The sequence below is a fragment of the Lipophrys pholis genome (assembly GCF_963383615.2).
Source record: "Lipophrys pholis genome assembly, chromosome: 13".
Taxonomy (NCBI): Eukaryota; Metazoa; Chordata; class Actinopteri; order Blenniiformes; family Blenniidae; genus Lipophrys; species Lipophrys pholis.
Genome location: NC_137632.1, coordinates 275,164 through 293,207, shown reverse-complemented (window position 1 = coordinate 293,207; position 18,044 = coordinate 275,164). Strand labels below are relative to the sequence as shown.

Below are 18,044 nucleotides of genomic sequence, written 5' to 3'. Positions count from 1 at the left end.
CATTTGTTCAACTTTCAAATTCATGTGTTTCTTTGTTGTTGCTTCTTTATTAATTCATGTTCCTGCTTGAAAATCATCTTACTGTCTAGATAGAGCTGCTCAGGCTGGTTTAATCTAAGAACAGTTGGAAAGTATTTGGATCAGTGTGATAACTGCAAATAATATATGTAGCAGTAACAAGGGTATTGTATGTCCCCCCCCCCCCCCCCCCCCCCTTTCAATCTTCTCTCTTCTCTCTCTCTCTGAGCGTTCCCCCCCCCGGTCGTGTCCAGCAGCCATACCAACTTCTAATAAAGCAGCAACAGGAGGAGACTCCAGGTCTCTTCCTGTTCAAGAGTAAAAACTGTTCTGACTCCAGAAGGTTCTAGATCACATCATATTGTTGGTCCAAGCTGCTGAACAGGACAAGGGGAGGAAAAAAAGAAAAAGTTTCTTTCCATGTGGAGGCTGCATGTTCTCTCCGTGTGTGGGTTTCCTCAGGGCAGTCCAAAAACATGCATGTCAGGTCAATTGGTGATCCTAAATTGCCCCTGTGTTTGTCAGGGTGTAGTAGGTTGGGATCGGCTCCGGAACTGGATGAGCGGGATAGAAGAAGGATGGATGGTGAAGTAGCTTTAATCTCTATAAGGGAGACACAATTCATCCCCCTGAGGTATGAATAGTTTAGCAGAAGTGAAGAGACGTAGCCCAGAGGGGGGTATGTCCCTGCAGGCTCATCACCGAGCCTATAAAAGTCTATATGTCTCAACATATGCTCAGAAAGTCTTCGATCTAAAAGTCTGAGATGTGTTATCGACATGATCGCTGCTGAAAATAAACCCAAACTCATTGAGCACCTTTCAGCAGCTGCAAATGAATCAAATGATGAGGGGGCTTTGTTAAAGCTGAATTTGATTTAACTACCAACTGTTGCACCAGAGAAAGACTAATCAATCCCTCCACTGACTCACAGACTATGTAATCAACACCAATAATTCAACAGCTCTGTTTACATATACTTCCATCCACGGTTGCTAACGGCCTCATTGACAGCGGGAGTTATGGGCTCATTTCCTTGATTACAACTTAAAGAAAACACCAGGCCTGCCTGGATAGTGCTGATTGGGCTTCATCCAGAGACAAACGTATATCCACCAGAGCAGGAATGGATCCCTCACTTTTGCAGACTCCACACTTTGTCTTTGCGGTGCGTACCCTCATCCATCAGTGGAGGTAAAGTGGGGCTTGCATTTGCATCAGTTCCCTCCCTCGCTCGCTCTATTGCCGCGCCACCCCTTCCCTTTACCTCAGGTCAACTCCCACTGCTCCCGACAGGAGATTTCTTAGTTAGTAATACATTTACAAACAGTGCAGCTTCCCAGTGAACAGATCCGATCTGCTGCAGGGAAAATTCAAAGCTACTACATCTACATTATTGGCTGGGAAGCTGAACCGGGCTATTGAAGAGAACAAAGGATGAGTGTTTTGACACCATCAGGTAAAAAAAAACCCTTTGTACATCACTGCAATATGTTTAGTCTAACTGTTCTGACAACATACCACCTTAACTGATGGTGCTGAGGTGCTGCAAGAAAACACACCTGTCTATTTTTCAGATAAAGTGCAAAAGCATTGTCGTCTTTATTCTCTTGACTTAAGTTGGAAGTATTCCTTAATCAATGCAAACAATTTATCTTAATTTCTGTACGGTCCAGTGGTTTCCCCTTTTCTTCTTGAGGGTTTGAACCTTCCAGTGTCCACATCTTGTGGTCCAACACCTCCTGCTATTGACAACTAGGCCTGTCACCAAAACAAATATTGCTGGACGATAAATTGTCCCAGAAATTATTGCGATAAACAATAATATTGCAGTTTTGATACCATTTTTCCACTAATATATTAATAATGGTGTAACAATGCAAGTATGCCCTTTTAAAGGTACATTTACTTTTATTTCTAAAGAATATTTAAAATTGGAATTGTAGTATGAAAAAAGAGATTGTAAATATGAAAAGTAAAGAATCAAAACAACCTCATCCCCCCCTCTCCTCCTCAGGGGGTCTCATGTTGCTCTCAGGTGTGCCAGGTGCCCCCCCCCCCCCCACACACACACACTAGAGTGATTGACAGGCAGTGTTGGCAAAGTTCAGTTTCTACATGAACCAGTTCAAAGTTCAATTCACAAATTTTAATATGAACTAGTTCAGTTCATAGTTCTAAGTTCATAGTTCCAAAAATGAACCATATGTACGAGCTTTGGAGTTACGTGATGCACCTGAACGCATCACCCAGTATCAGCAGCATGAAGCTTGTTAACCCTTAAAAAGCCGAGTCGTCCTCCGAGTCGGTCAAAGCAAGTAAAGAAAAAAAAGAAAAAAAAGTATCGGCTTGTCGTCCAGAAAGTACTGTAACCATACCATGAAGTATTAATGGTGAGACAGAGTCTGAGGTAGAGCTGCTGTCTTCTACTTGTTTTTGTCGTGATGCTTCACATGTTGATGACGTAGGTGGTGGAGCCACTCTGGGGGCTGCTGTTGCCAGATCGGCTGTTTTCCTCCGACATGTTAAGGCCCGTTTACAGTGAGTCTTACTGGGTTTTCACTGGAAGGATCAGCAATCTGGCAACTCTGAAACAATGGTGAACTGTGAGAGTCGCTCACTAACACCAGAGTGAGAGCCGCTCACTAACACCAGAGTGAGAGCCGCTCACTAACACCAGAGTGAGAGCAACTCACTAACACCAGAGTGAGAGCCGCTCACTAACACCAGAGTGAGAGCCGCTCACTAACACCAGAGTGAGAGCCGCTCACTAACACCAGAGTGAGAGCAACTCACTAACACCAGAGTGAGAGCCGCTCACTAACACCAGAGTGAGAGCCGCTCACTAACACCAGAGTGAGAGCCGCTCACTAACACCAGAGTGAGAGCCGCTCACTAACACCAGAGTGAGAGCCGCTCACTAACACAAGAGTGAGAGCCGCTCACTAACACCAGAGTGAGAGCCGCTCACTAACACCAGAGTGAGAGCAACTCACGAACACCAGAGTGAGCGCCGCTCACTAACACCAGAGTGAGAGCAACTCACGAACACCAGAGTGAGCGCCGCTCACTAACACCAGAGTGAGAGCCGCTCACTAACACCAGAGTGAGCGCCGCTCACTAACACCAGAGTGAGAGCCGCTCACGAACACCAGAGTGAGAGCCGCTCACTAACACCAGAGTGAGAGCCGCTCACGAACACCAGAGTGAGAGCAACTCACTAACACCAGAGTGAGAGCCGCTCACTAACACCAGAGTGAGAGCAACTCACGAACACCAGAGTGAGCGCCGCTCACTAACACCAGAGTGAGAGCCGCTCACTAACACCAGAGTGAGAGCCGCTCACTAACACCAGAGTGAGCGCCGCTCACTAACACCAGAGTGAGAGCCGCTCACAGTGACGTCTTATTTATGTCCTATGTAATGTCTTCTTTTGCAGATCACTGCAACAAGGATCAGGCAGTGTCATATAAATGATTTTATAGTACTACTATGTATATTTTACAGTACTACTACATATGCAACTTTGTATTCTGCCATATGATGCTCATCATTACACATCTGCCCCGTTGATCGTCGGCATCAGAAAGCAAGTGGGGTTACAAGGCCGCCAAACTGTCATGCAGCCCCCTGCCACAAGTCGGAGCTAGAGAGTCGTCAGAAAGTGTTTTAAAACAGTCTGGCAGTTAGAAGTGGTAAACTCTTCTAAAAAACTGTTTTGGCATGTATGCAGTCAAAAACATTGTTCACTCAACTGGAGCAATGAACAAAACTACGCGTAACTCAAGCATTTGGATTTTAACTTCACCGATCAATGCTAGTGAGCTAGCTCCAATAAAGCTACTTTCACCTCGTCTACTCAGGACAGTGATTTTCCTCCAAATGGAAAAGACTATGCAGAGGTGAGGGCTTCAGGGAGTGAGGGGTATTTACTGGTTTGCATGTATGTATGTATTTTACCAACTTCTCGCAAAAACTATTAACATGAATTGCAGGAACGGTTCAGGGATGATTTGTCACCTTCCAGGGGTCCATCCATTAGATTTTGGGAGGAAACAGATCCTGGGGAGGGAAGATATTCACTCCATTGTAGACATGCTGGAGCTCTGCAGTGAGGGCTGGAGCTGCTGTTAGCTGTCTGCTAGCACAAGGCTAACTCCGCCCCCATTCTCCACTCTCAGCCAATCACATGCCAGCTCACTTCAATGGTGCGTTTAAGCAACACAAAAGGCTGGGAACCAACAGAACATCATTTAACATGAACATTGCAACAACATGAAGCAATTCAAACGACCAGGACAAATGATGGAAGGAGTGGTGGATCAAACAGCCTTTTAATCCACTGGTTCACATGGAGTTGGTGAAAGTATGCACTCTACCGAGCGAATATTCTACTTGGTTTATTGCTAAAAAGATGAGGTGAAACCTACCTTGCCATTGCCACTCCAAACACACATCCACCGATTGTCGACCAGAATCCGATCCAGCCGGCGTCCACCTGTGTGAAAACAAGAAAACAAGTGAGACGGTGGGTTGTGTAGAAAGAGAGGAGCGAAGAAGCTGAGGTGAGTCCTTGTTCGACATGCAGTCCATGACTGAGGACGGAGCGAGGCAGAGCAGCCACTCAGCGACTGACACCTATCAATCACTCGTTCCTGCTAAATCACCAGATGTGGCTGTGCTGCATCGGTTAAAGAGTGTGAGGATATGGTCGCCCTTCCTCATTTACGCGGGTGAATACCAACACAAATATCCGCCCCTAACCTCGGGAGAAAGGACGTCACAGCCACAAGGCCACCATTAAATCAATAACCAGTAAAGTGAAGCACATGTCACACCAACAACCAATCAACGAATGACATCCAGACGAAAACTCCTCCAAGTGCCAATGAAGGTGAATGGTTCTCATTAATCTTCCTGGAGCAATAACTGCCGTTCAACCAAATCTAACCAGATGGAAGATGACACAGGGAAAGCGGAGGAATCCAAAGCAGGAACTGATGCTTTTTGCTTAATCATACCCTGCAACAACCTGTCAGGAAAGTCTATAATGAAGAAAAGTGGGCAATCAAAGTTATTAAATGCAAAATGTACTTTGGCTTAGTAAGTGATGAATGCCTGAATGCCATTATATTGGATGTAGATTACACTCCGAAGTGTTCTGTGTGGGCCGGATTCCTGTGAGACAGTAGGAGCTCATCAGAAAGCAGGACGAGCTCCACCTTCTAAAAGGTCCAAAAACATTCAAATCTCCAGAGAATCAAGCTCAGGTTGCCTAGCTGGTGGAGGAGGTCATCTTCCAAACAGAAATTTAGAATTTAGAGTTTCAAGCCCAAATCTTACCCTTTCCAGCTAAAGATCTGACTTAGCAAAGGTTTAAAAACTGGAAGAAAAAAAAGGTAATGTGGTAATTATATTGTCCCTAATGCATGGTACACAATGTGATTCATTACCTCGGAAAATATTTGCATTTTTCTATGATTGCAGTTTGAAAACGTGCGTGTTGCTCGTCCAACTGAACATGTTTGTGCTGGTGGACCGTTCAATCACTCAACGGTGAAAGCAAAGCAAATCAACAGGAAAACAATACGGTTTTCAGCAGATCTGCCCACAAATCCTTCATTTGAAAAGTTCTGTTTGCATGTGTTGCTATTTTTAGTAAATCACCTACAAACTGAAAGCACAATCAATTTGCTTGAGGGTGCAATTTATCAGCCTGATGCAGGATCTTTGTGAATCAGACCTGAAGTGGCTCGAAATTGCCCCTCGCATAGCCTTCTTTGAGTGAGATGCCTTTTTTAAACAGATGTAAAGTGTACAGCTCAACTAAAAGGATTTACAATTGGGTAATGACATCAGTATATGCACCATCTTAGGAAGTTGAACACAAATTGCTTCCTGAACTCTTTAATAGCAAACATATGAATAACTGTGTTTAATGTGAGGGTGAAGGACTACTTAGCTTCTGTAATCTTATTGGCTCGGAAGCCTTATAAAAGAAAGATCTGAAGCTTAGTCATGTCTGCTATATAGTGATTGTGTCATTAATCTGAAGCTGATTAGAGTTAAGCCTCGAAAAGCCAGAAATATACACGCTGGAAGTGTTTGTCTTGACACTGTTTTTTTCTTTCAATCTCATTTCACAAGTCTATTAGGCCACAGTCACAAATTTTTATCTTTAAGCTTTTACCTCATCTCAGTTAATTCATGTAATCCAGAAAATCCACAGTGTTTGATAGCTAGAAGTGTGTATCTGAAGGCAGAGCGTGCGTTCCGGTGAAGTTAAAAGATGCTTCAGGGCTGTCTAAGTGGTTTTGTAATGGAGGAGGGGTGGGGGGGTAATCAAACTAAAAGAAGAAGGACTCATTGAATGAGCCATATAGTTCAGTGCATTCTAAATGGCTCTCCATTAAATGAACAACTACATTTGACTGATGAGCACAGTAAAGCACCTGTTTCCCAGGACGCACTCATTATAGCGCCGCTGAGCTCCGTCCTGCTGCCTGCATGTTTAGCATATTTTCTCCAGCGCTGAGATTACACAGTGGGCAGTCAAGCTCCAGAGGTGCGGGGCTTTTATACAATCCTATACAATCTCATTTCCAAACAAAGAATTATGCGCCTCAGCTTCAGTCCTTCCATTTCTACTCTGGACATTCCTCTGTGTTTCAATAGCTCTTGTCGCTGTCACACTCCGCCACCTCATGAAACATCCCAGTGGAGAGTTCGGTGTCACAATAATGAAGCAGCACAAACTGCAGCCTTATTGCTTTTTCAAAATAATACACAATTTCAGGGACAACATTGAAAGACGAATTGCAGAGGAACCTCGGAGATTTGTTTCCATCACAGAACACTGACCAATTCTGTTATTTGTATTAGTTTTGTATTTAATGTATTGAGAGACATTACTTTTAATGAGTGCACCATGACGTGCTCACCAGATAAAACTGGAACCTGATTGATGTGAACTCTGTAGTCAGTTTTAACAGTGGTTTTATCTTTCTATGATCTACTGTGATTTATGTTGCTCTTTAAGGGCGACACTCGAGGATTCAGTGATAACACTTCTTTTAAAGGGTGAGTACGTGCCGATAAGGAGTACCGGTATGAGTACTTATGAAATGCCATAAAGCAGATGGATGGATGATATATTTGAGATATAAAGAACAGGAGACTACTAAGTGTTGTGCTTTGGTGAATAACTTGCAGACTTGCATCGTGAGCACATGGTGGTCACTCTGATTACAAACGTCATTACAACAGCCCGACACTCTCCACCCTCTAACACCACCTGATCTGTTTGGGTGTAGACCTGCCAGCAGTCACCCGTCCACAGTGGCAAAATAAGCAACAAGTAAGAAATTGCTCCGTTTCCATCACCATTTAGTGTGTTGACCTGCAGTGATCCTAGTGAGGGACATTAAAAACAGAGCAAATTAATACTGCAAACCCTCTTTTCATTAAAGCGAAGAAAAGAAGGTCTACATAGATTACATTTTTGGTTTTTAAGAAATGCTTCTCTTGCTCCCCAAACAGCGTGTGTGTGCTGTTTTTGGATCTGACCGAATCAACAAAGCTTACAGCCAATAGGGAACCAGGTCAGGCAAATATAGAAATAAATAAAAAGTGACCGTGAGAACATGCATTGTTTGGCTTTTTTGTATTTTTGTTTTTTTTACAGTTAAAGTTGACTCTGAACAAACGTCTTCCAATCCAAAGTCGAACAGAAAGGAAATGTCAGAAATCTTGTGCTCTGCATTACATCTTCAATCCTTCCTCACTGCGACGCACCGTTTGTGCTTTGATTTACTTCCATTCTATCGCTGTAGAAATGTCGAAAACTGTGTGATTGAGTGCTTCTGCTCTTTTTTTCCCCTCAAGATAACTTCAACTTTAACCATGTGGGAGTTCTTCAATACCACTGGGTGAAAATATTTGACACTTGAATCTCGTCTGTGGTTGTACCGCCGACTTCACCATAATGAGTACTATATGTTCCATTTCTCTGGATTCTGATTGGTTTTTTTTATATACTTCCCACACATCATGTGTGAGCCAATAAAGGGGTGAACTAACATTTGAAAACTCTGGAACAGAAAGAAACCTTCAGCGAACAGATGACATCTGAGGACAGTTTGATCTGCGCTCCGCTATGTCTCAATATAAATAGGTGTGATGAGAAATGTCTCTTCTCCGGCAGCAGCTGCATGATGATAACCTTCAAAATATCTTCATTTCTCTGGAAGATGGAAACCATCCACTTTCCATCAGTTCCTACTGTATTAGGAATACACTTGAGAAGAAGAGACACTAAACCTCAGTAAGTGGAAACTTTCTCTTACAGCACCGATACCGATACCGATACCGATACCGATGCCGATGCCGATGCCGATGCCGATACCCCCAGTTGGTGTGCAATAGAACACGAGCAACTTGTGTGCGCTCCAGCAGCACAGAACCGGTGTGCACAAAGTGTGAGAAAGTTAGTTTGTACGACACCAGCAACTTAGTCTCCAGCAACTTCACTTCACATTTGGACCAGCAGAGTTCACCCGATGCTGCTGAGGAGTGATGCTACATGCTACAGATGATAAGAATATGACTGATACACTCGGAGGTGGTTCGTACTCGTTTTTATACTCGGTATCGGCAAGTAGCTAAAGGTTAGTTCTCGCACTCGTACTTTAAAAAAGTGGTATCGGCTCATCCCTACATTGTCTGTTTTGTTGAGGATTTCTTGAAACTATAATATATGATGAAAGACAGTGTTTTTCTAAAGTTAATTCACAAGCGTCTCTGAACGAGTCGATAAAACACTGCAGCAAAGTTCAGCTGTCAGGAGGCACCCGGCACTGAAATGCACTCAATGTTCGTCCAGAAGCTCTGGGATTAATTATTCCTCAACATTTTCACCTTCTTTTTCCCGTCTACTTTTAAAAGTGTTTTTTTTCTTTTCTAGTGCGACATTCAGGAGCTTCATCTGGACAGTAACAGGCTCTCTGAAGGCAGGGTGAGGAGTTTGTGCGACGCCACACTGTGGAGAACACTTTCAGCTCTTCATTTCCATTGTTTGATCTGTGAGGCCTACATGTGTGAAAGGCTCAGGTGCAGGTTTTCAAAATTGGAAAATCAAACCTGGAAATTGGACTGGCAAGCAACTCAGGCTTCTCCACTTCTTCACAAAGAGAAACACAAAGCACAGCTCCACGCAAACTTGGACGCAATTTGCTCCCCAATAGGACAGAAGTAGAACAGGGCTATTCAGGGAGCAGGAGGACTTGTGCAGGATTGTGTGTGGATTGACACTGACATTTATACACATACACAGATTTATTTGTTCATACCAAGATGTGTAGATGTGTAATGCGATCAGTATGTATGTAGCATGCTTTGCGTGTAAATGGCAGTTTTCACCCTCGTTCCAGGACCTGGGTTTTTAAACACCCTCAGTTTGGACTCACAGGTTTAATTTCTTTCTATTTGTTACCACAGAGCTCTACTGTAGACCTGCTTGGTGTTATGAAGGCTTTTTAGTGAAGGAGACAGTGTGTAGACAATTTAAAAAAATATACAATTTCCAGCAAGACAATCATGAGCCTCACAGTTGATAAGAAGGGAAAAAATGACCCCATTTCAATCTCAGTGGAGGAAGTCCAGCAAAGTCTGGAGGAGGAGCTAAAGACATATTTACAGGCCCATGTAGGCGCACACACATAAACGTGTACGGAACATTTTTCAACATATCATCGATACGAGGCGGAGCTTTAAGAACCCGAAAAGGTTTTTCTGTTTTTGTTTTTTTTTTAACACTAGTTCCAGATATGGGAAATTCTAAAACGCCAGCTCAGCTTTGACCTGTGGCCGGTCAAAGACGCACATCTGTGGAAAACGATAATGTCATCGCCCCCTCATCCCCCCACTGCAGTCTGCGATGTCACCCAATAACCACAACAATGGCGGACTACGTGCTCCAGGTGGCGCTGCAGAATCTACTGATACTAGCAGGTTTAATAAGGTGGTATGCTGGATTTCTCCCATACCAGGAGGAGCAGGAGTCTACATTTCTTTCTATATGCTCTTCTTCTGCATGTATTTGGTGAGTCACAGCGCCCCTACAGACCTGGCATATGTATTACATGCCCCAAGGGCGTGTTCACATTCCCCTGTTTGGTCGGGACCAGAGTCTCTTCAGTAAAAAAACATTTTGTTTGGGTGACGAGAACATTACCACGAACTCTGAACCGGAGCAAACAAGATCTCTGGTCCCCTTGAAAACTTCAGTATCGGTTTGGTTACAAACGATCCTTCCAGCGGGCGGGGTGAGACGACGTGACGTGGTGCGCAATGCATTATGGGTAGTAAACAAACAACGCTAACCGCGCAAATCAGAAGAAGCAGACGCAGAAAGAATAAGTTGGAAAATACCTCGCTGGTAGACGTGGAGTAGTGAGGAGGAAGTAGTGAGGAGGAAGTAGTGAGGAGGAAGTAGTGAGGAGTAAGTAGTGAGGAGGAAGTAGTGAGGAGGAAGTAGTGAGGAGGAAGTAGTGAGGAGGAAGAAGTGAGGAGGAAGTAGTGAGGAGGAAGTAGTGAGGAGGAAGTAGTGAGGAGAAAGTAGTGAGGAGGAAGTAGTGAGGAGAAAGTAGTGAGGAGGAAGTAGTGAGGAGGAAGTAGTGAGGAGGAAGTAGTGAGGAGGAAGTAGTGAGGAGAAAGTGGTGAGGAGAAAGTAGTGAGGAGGAAGTAGTGAGGAGGAAGTAGTGAGGAGGAAGTAGTGAGGAGGAAGTAGTGAGGAGGAAGTAGTGAGGAGGAAGTAGTGAGGAGGAAGTAGTGAGGAGGAAGTAGTGAGGAGAAAGTAGTGAGGAGGAAGTAGTGAGGAGGAAGTGGTGAGGAGGAAGTAGTGAGGAGGAAGTAGTGAGGAGGAAGTAGTGAGGAGGAAGTAGTGAGGAGGAAGTGGTGAGGAGGAAGTAGTGAGGAGGAAGTAGTGAGGAGGAAGTAGTGAGGAGAAAGTAGTGAGGAGGAAGTGGTGAGGAGGAAGTGGTGAGGAGGAAGTAGTGAGGAGAAAGTAGTGAGGAGGAAGTAGTGAGGAGGAAGTAGTGAGGAGGAAGTGGTGAGGAGGAAGTAGTGAGGAGGAAGTAGTGAGGAGGAAGTAGTGAGGAGGAAGTAGTGAGGAAGACTCATTGATTTCTGGTCTGAAGACGATATATCACGGTTGTTTGTGGCTACCCATTAGCCACAAGCTAACTAGCCTAGCCACCACAGGCTGAAGGGGTGGGACTTCCTCTTTCGGTCCGGACCAATCAACAAGCCGTGTTTCTTCTTTACTTCCTCTCTGCTCAGTGTTTGTTTCAGGCAACAGCGCCCCCTAACCAGCAGCTGGTGTAGCTGTGAGGTTTTCCAGGCAGTTTGGTGAATGTGAACGCCACCAACCAAATGAAGGGGTGAACATTCTCGGCTCCGCCCCTCCCAAGTGAACCGAGTTCTGGACTATTGGAATGTGAAAGGTCCCTGAAGCCTCGTGTTGAGCCGTGTAGTGACGTGTTGACAGAAGCTTTTTGAGAATCCGGGGAGAAAAAAGATTGTTTTGGCTCGTGTGGACGGGGCCTTAGTGTTGTGTGTGTGTGTGTGTGTGCCCACCTGGCTGACTTTAGCAGGGGTGAGGACCATGTCCAGGACTCCCGACCAGCCGGCGATCACTCCTGTGGGGACTGCATAAGCCAGCGCAATCATCAGGAACCGCAGGTTGCTAAATGGGACAAAACCAGATTAGTGATTCAATCCTGTACTTCCAAAAAGAATCTGATCAGCTAAATTGACCATGTGTCGTTTTCCCAGAATTGTGAATATGGATGAAGGGCAGTGTTTACATGCAGAATATGTCACTGCATCCTCCACAGTATGTAACATGGAGCGTTATCATCTTCAGACTTTTAATCCCTCATCAATGTTGCTTCTAATCTGTGATCTTGTGTGTATCTGTTCACTTTGTTTCAATGTCTAAAATGTGTGTATTTCATTGCATTACTGTTGTATCTTTGACAGCATAATTCTTCCATAAAGACTTCCACAAAGACAAAGACTAACATTATAGTTTTATGTCATTTTTCATTTAGTTTTGACATTAAGAAGCATTTACAATTGATATTATTTAAAATGTGGTGGAAATGACTTCTCGCTTTTCATAACCTGTACAACGACTCATTATTGAAATTGGTTGCACAGAAAGAGATTGTCTGATTTTATTGAAAAAGCAATAAATGAAATGCATTATTACGACAATTATAATTACTAACATCATTATTTCAAGTTGGATTTTATATGATGGCGTGAAGTTGGTAAACTGGAGAAATTGAGTGGAAATGCTACATACAGGACTTAAAAATGAAGTAATTCCATTTCTTTACTGGAACTAGAAGGATTGCATTAATATACAATTAGCTTGGCCAGATTGAGCCTTATGTTTGACTCCCCTGCTCTATTCTATCATTAATGATTAAGCTACTGTGTCTAAACTGACATAACATTACAAAAGCAAGTTACAATGTGTGTGAACACAATAAAGGTACTAATCCCCCCCCCCCAACCCTTTAATTCTGTACTCGAGTACATTTCATAAGTAAAAAGGTCAAATCAGCTCTTTCACAAAAAGTGGAGATTGATAATTTGCAAAAGTACTTCCAAACACAATCTTCAAAATTGTCTGAATGCCTTCCGATTCTGATTCGCTAGTGTCCTCCATTTTTTATGACAACAACACGACGGGAACCATTGAGGAAGGCGCAAAAATGGGAGTTATGTACGCAGTTGTCGGGTGTTCTAACAATTCTGCTCGCAATAATATCTCGTTTTTTAGTTCTCCTACTGTTTAACAGCGTGAAGGGCAAAAAGTCGAAGAATTAACTGGCAGACGTCATAGAGTGGTTCTCAAATCTGTACAGATCTGACATAAAACCTACAAGCTACAAATACACAAGAGTATGTGAAGAGCATTTTGTGAAGGGTAAGTTCCTTTGTCCATTACTACCCTGACTTATGTGTTTTGATGACAATTACATGGTGAGTTTCTGTACAGGCGCCATGTCTTTATGATTATCATACTCTCTGTCTGGCTCAACTATACTAAAGAAATTACTAAGAAAATAAAGCCACATTCACTTACCCTGGCCAATATCATTTTCCTTTGTGAGTCTCTGTCACTACAATATTCCTCACCCATCCTGACACAAAAACGTTCATCATCTGTCTCCCCATTACAAAACTTGTAGTGAGTACCAAGTAGTTCCCGATGTCCGTGTAATTTACACTCAGCCTCATGCCTACATCGTCCTCAAATTTTAACAAATTGTTGTGCGGTCAACCCCACCGCACTCCTCTATCTTACCGCGATCCCTAGCTTTATCTGGACTATTTAATCCTTGATAAATTTGGGGGAAATCACATGAATCCACCATTGTTGATATGTTGCTAACTAGCTGTCTGTATGCATAAAAGTTGGCGGACCCAAGCGAATCGGAGAGGATTATGGGAAATGTGCCGTCAGTTGCAAACGATTGACATCCACACATTAAACTATGGAATAAAAGTGAATTGTGTCTTTTTATAATTGAGTCAGTTGAGAGGTGTGCCATCTTTATTCACAAGCCTGTGTGAAAACTTTATCCAACCTTGAAAACCCTGTAAAATGATGACTGGATCAGCCTTTTCTTTCCATTCTTAAGCAGGTTTAAGATGTTTGACAATTATCTCCTGGTCATAAATACGACATGGCCGGTTGCAAGAAAAAGAGCTGTGCTGCTTCACTGCCTTGGTATAGAGGATCTTTTACTCACTGCCAGATACGGGCGATACATATGACTTTGCTGTTGCTGCTTTACGAGCTCATTTCACACCAATGACTAATGTGGTGGTGGAGCGTAACACATTCAGAAGACGAGTCCAAGGTCCAGGTGAGACTGTTCTTCAGTGTGTAGCTGCTTTACGAGAGCTTGCAACATCACATGAATATGGAGATAGAAATGACGAGATGCTGCCTGATCAGCTTATTAAGTCAATCGCTAATGCAAAAATTAAAGAAAGGTTGCTGCTGGAACCGGGCCTCACTCTAGACAAGGCTATCACGATTGCCACACAGATGGAGCATGCAGCTGAACAGGCTAAGCGCATGGCTGGAGAGACACCTACCTTACCAGTACAGGGAGTGCAAAAGAAGCAGCATAGACCACGGTCCTAGAAGAAGTCGTCTGCGCCTACAGGTACTACTCATGCTGCTCAGTCCTCCCGTAAATGCTTCAGATGTGAAGCTGACAATCATCTTGCAAATGCACCCTCATGCCCTGCTGCCAAAGTGACATGCAAGAATTGTCACAAGAAAGGACATTTTGCAAAAGTGTGTCAATCTGCTCGCACTCAATCAGTACAGGAAGTGAAGGTTCCTGAACTGACTGTCCTTTACATTCAAGGGCCAGCTCGCACGTCTGATAAAATCATATATATATGATATATATATAGTTATATATATATATATATATTTTTTTTTTTTTTTATCTGCTCCTGTCTGTACAGCACTTTGGCCAACGGTGTTGTTTCAAAGTACCCTATAAATAAATAAAGCTGATATGCAACATCTAAGTCAAAACTGCAAACTCGTCAGCTCATGCCATCGACCTTGTTGTTGGTCAACAGCGTCTGCTGTATCCATACTGCCCAGCTGTGTGTTCAAAGAACACTTCAGTGACTCTCAATCAACACAGCCAACTGTACGACTGGTCACATACTCCAAGACACAGATACCTGTGTTGGGATGCCTTTCAGCAATGGTATCCAGAGATAATATCACTGCCCCAGAAGTCTTCTTCGTGGAGAACGGTACCCCCCTGCTGGGTATGGATCTTCTAAAGACACTGAACCTTCAAATTGTAGGTGGAACTGTAGTGCATGCCCTAACTGTATGGTTGTAATTTCTGTGCAAAACTGAAATGGTTAATAATTGAAAAGAACATTAATCAACTGGAATTAGAATTTTGGAACTAAAGACATTAACTAAAATTCCAAATAAACCATGAGTTAACTCGAATAATCAAAAGGGAAAGACAAACCTTGAATTTAAATATTATCTCAAAGCCTAAAGGGTTATTCCTCTAAAAAGGGGAATTGGAACTTGTTCATTGTATGTCAACTGTCTGTTAATTGCATGTCAACTGTTTCTGTTTTAATTTTATAAACTTAAGCCGGCAAATTTCAAATTATTCTCTGGTCTGTGGTCTTTGAAGCATGTGATACTCATTACTGCTCCAGTAGTCGAACCTAGCACTGACCCTAGTACTGATTTAGGTACTGTAATTACTCCAGAAGTGTTACACCTCACTGCGTGCTACTCTTGTGGACCTGGCACGTGAATCACACCAAGGTGTTGTGCGTACGAAGCAAGGCCTGAGAGAGTACTACTGGTGGCCAAAGATGGATGACCTAGTTCACTCGACAATCCATACATGCCAGCCCTGCCAGTCTAACGACAAGATCGCCATGCCTCACCCAACCCCACTCCAAGCAGTGGAACTCCCAGAGAAGCCTTAGCAAAAGCTGGCCATTGATATTGTCGGTCCTTTCGAGACAGCTACCTGGAACTGTCGATACGTCATCACTCTGGTTGACTATTACAGGAAGTGGCCAGACGTTGGATTCTCTGCAAAAGTCACCTCCAAAGATGTTACTTCCTTCCTCTCCACTGTCTTCAGCAGACATGGAAACCCTGAGGCCATAGTGACAGATAATGGTCCTCAGTTCGTATCCGCTGAGTTTGCTGCCTTCCTAGCTGAACGGGACATTGCTCACCATAGAGTCTCAGTGTACTACGCTCCCGCGAATGGCGCCATTGAGCGTTTCAACAGAGGTTTGAAACTGAACGTGCAAATGGCAATCTGACAGTCTTTGCCATGGAAACCTGCCATCACGGATTTCCTGATGACTTACCTTGCCACTCCGCATGCAGCAACGGGTGTTTCACCCTTCCACTGCTACATGGCTGCAGAATGCGCACAAAGCTTTCTGTGCTGCCGCCTACCCATGCTGAGTTTGTTCCGGATGCGCAAGTGCGAGAAAAGGTTGTGCATCATCAACTCAAGATGAAGTCATACACTGACCGTCAGCGAGGTGCGCGCACTCCTTCTTTTAAAGAGGGGGATAGTGTGTGTATGAAAACGCCTTTCCATGTGCCCAAGGCTCACCCAAAGTTTGGAACACCACAGTGAACCAAGAAGAAAGTGGGCCAAAGCACCTACCTACTGGAGGATGGTAGAAAGTGGATTGCCTGCCACCCAGCTCCTGGCCGCGGCATTGATCCAGACCTACAGGACAATCCAGAACCACATGCTTCCACTCCAACCTCTCCTACCCAACCACGAGCACGTAAGAAACCTGCTTGGATGCAGGATTATGTGACTGAGTAACTATAAGTTCTGAAGGTAGACTGCCAACACATTTTGTTTTATTTTCTGAAATATAAGGTACAAAATACAAGGTACATGTGATTTATTTAAGATGTCATTTCACTGCTTCTCCACTAGGTGTCAGTGTAGGCTGTAAGCTGAATGGAATCACACAGTATAGAGACAGGAAGAAGGTCCTTGCCATGCTGTTGTTAGCGTACGTTTACACTATGTTCCCGGCAGCCATGGCAGCCCCGTTTCAGGCCACCGAGAAAAAAACGGGATGGATGTGAGACATCGCAGGGGGACGGGATGGGCAAACGTAACAGGTCGTGATGGCCGTGGGCGCCGAGCCAGATTTTTAAACTGTCAAAAAATTTGCCATGTCGGGCACGGCGCGGATGAGAAACTTTAAAAAAATAAAAAATAACATATATTACTGATTATAGGTTGCCATAAGTATTTATACAGATATGCTCCTATATTTCTTTTTTTTCTTTTTCCCCTCTCCCCTACCTATACATGCAAATGGCAGTACAAATAACAAAAACATTGAGAAAAAAAAAATAGATAAAAAAATATTAAATAAAAAAGAAAATTACAGCAAGAAAAAACAAAACAATATCAAAAGAGAAAGACAAGCGTAAGGGAGGATATAATACCCTTATAGACACTCAAAAGCTTTTAAACAAAGAAGTACAATGTGCAGAAAACATCCATTCCAACTTCACTACATAACTGAAGGTCCAGTTTATCCTTCAACTGGAGCTTCTTCTAGATCACCATTATGAATGAACACCAATAGATTCTCCCATATCTTATAGAATTCAGTAGTTTTTTTTCCTGATTACATAAGTTATCGTCTCATATGCTTGACAGGAAGTTAAATTTCTCAACCAGAAGCCAATCGTGGGGGCGGCTACATTTTTCCAACGCAGAGCGATTGAGCGCCTCGCTTGCAATAGGCAGAGGTCAATCATGATCCTTTCCCTGTTTTTCAGTGCACAATCCAGTGGGTAAATACTGAGATTACATAATTTAGGACAGAAAGGAACAGAAACGGTCATACTCCGGGATATATATATATATATATATATATATATATATATATATATATATATATATATATATATTATTAACCTCCAGAATGCTTTAATTTCCTCACATTCCCACAAGCAATGTAGTAAAGTATCTTTATGATCCTTACATTTATAGCATATGTCAGGGATGTTAGGGTTGAATTTATTTAGTTTATCAGGAGATATGTAAGTCCTCATAATCCAATTATATTGAATTAATCTTAATCTAGTGTTAATAGTCTGTGTTTGTGCCTTGGAACATATTATACCCCAAACAACTTCTGATATATCCTCCTGCAGGTCTTGCGTCCACTTCTGTCTTGTGCTCTCGGCATTCTCTTTATGACTTTCTTCCAATATGCGGTACGTTTGAGGGACCAGGCCTTTCTCTAAGCAGTTCTGTGTGATCAATTTCTCAAGTTCAGAAAAAGGTGGTTGTTTTGTGTTCAAGTGCGAATAAATAAAACCTTTAAATTGCAAGTATTTGAAGAAGTGATTTTGTGGAATGTCATATTTCTTCTTCAGC

General features: G+C 43.2%; 1 protein-coding gene across 2 annotated transcripts in view; it reads right to left on the bottom strand.

Moving 5' to 3' along the window:
* The window catches only part of slc49a4 (solute carrier family 49 member 4), an 82,102-nt gene that overhangs the window by 31,533 nt on the left and 32,525 nt on the right, over positions 1-18,044 (bottom strand). For both annotated transcript variants that reach the window (XM_080479060.1, XM_080479059.1), the window contains 2 exons: positions 11,653-11,761; positions 4,449-4,516 (listed from right to left, as the gene is read on the bottom strand). In XM_080479060.1, the coding sequence (XP_080335186.1) occupies positions 4,449-4,516; positions 11,653-11,761 (177 nt within the window). The remainder of the gene's footprint in view (positions 1-4,448; positions 4,517-11,652; positions 11,762-18,044) is intronic.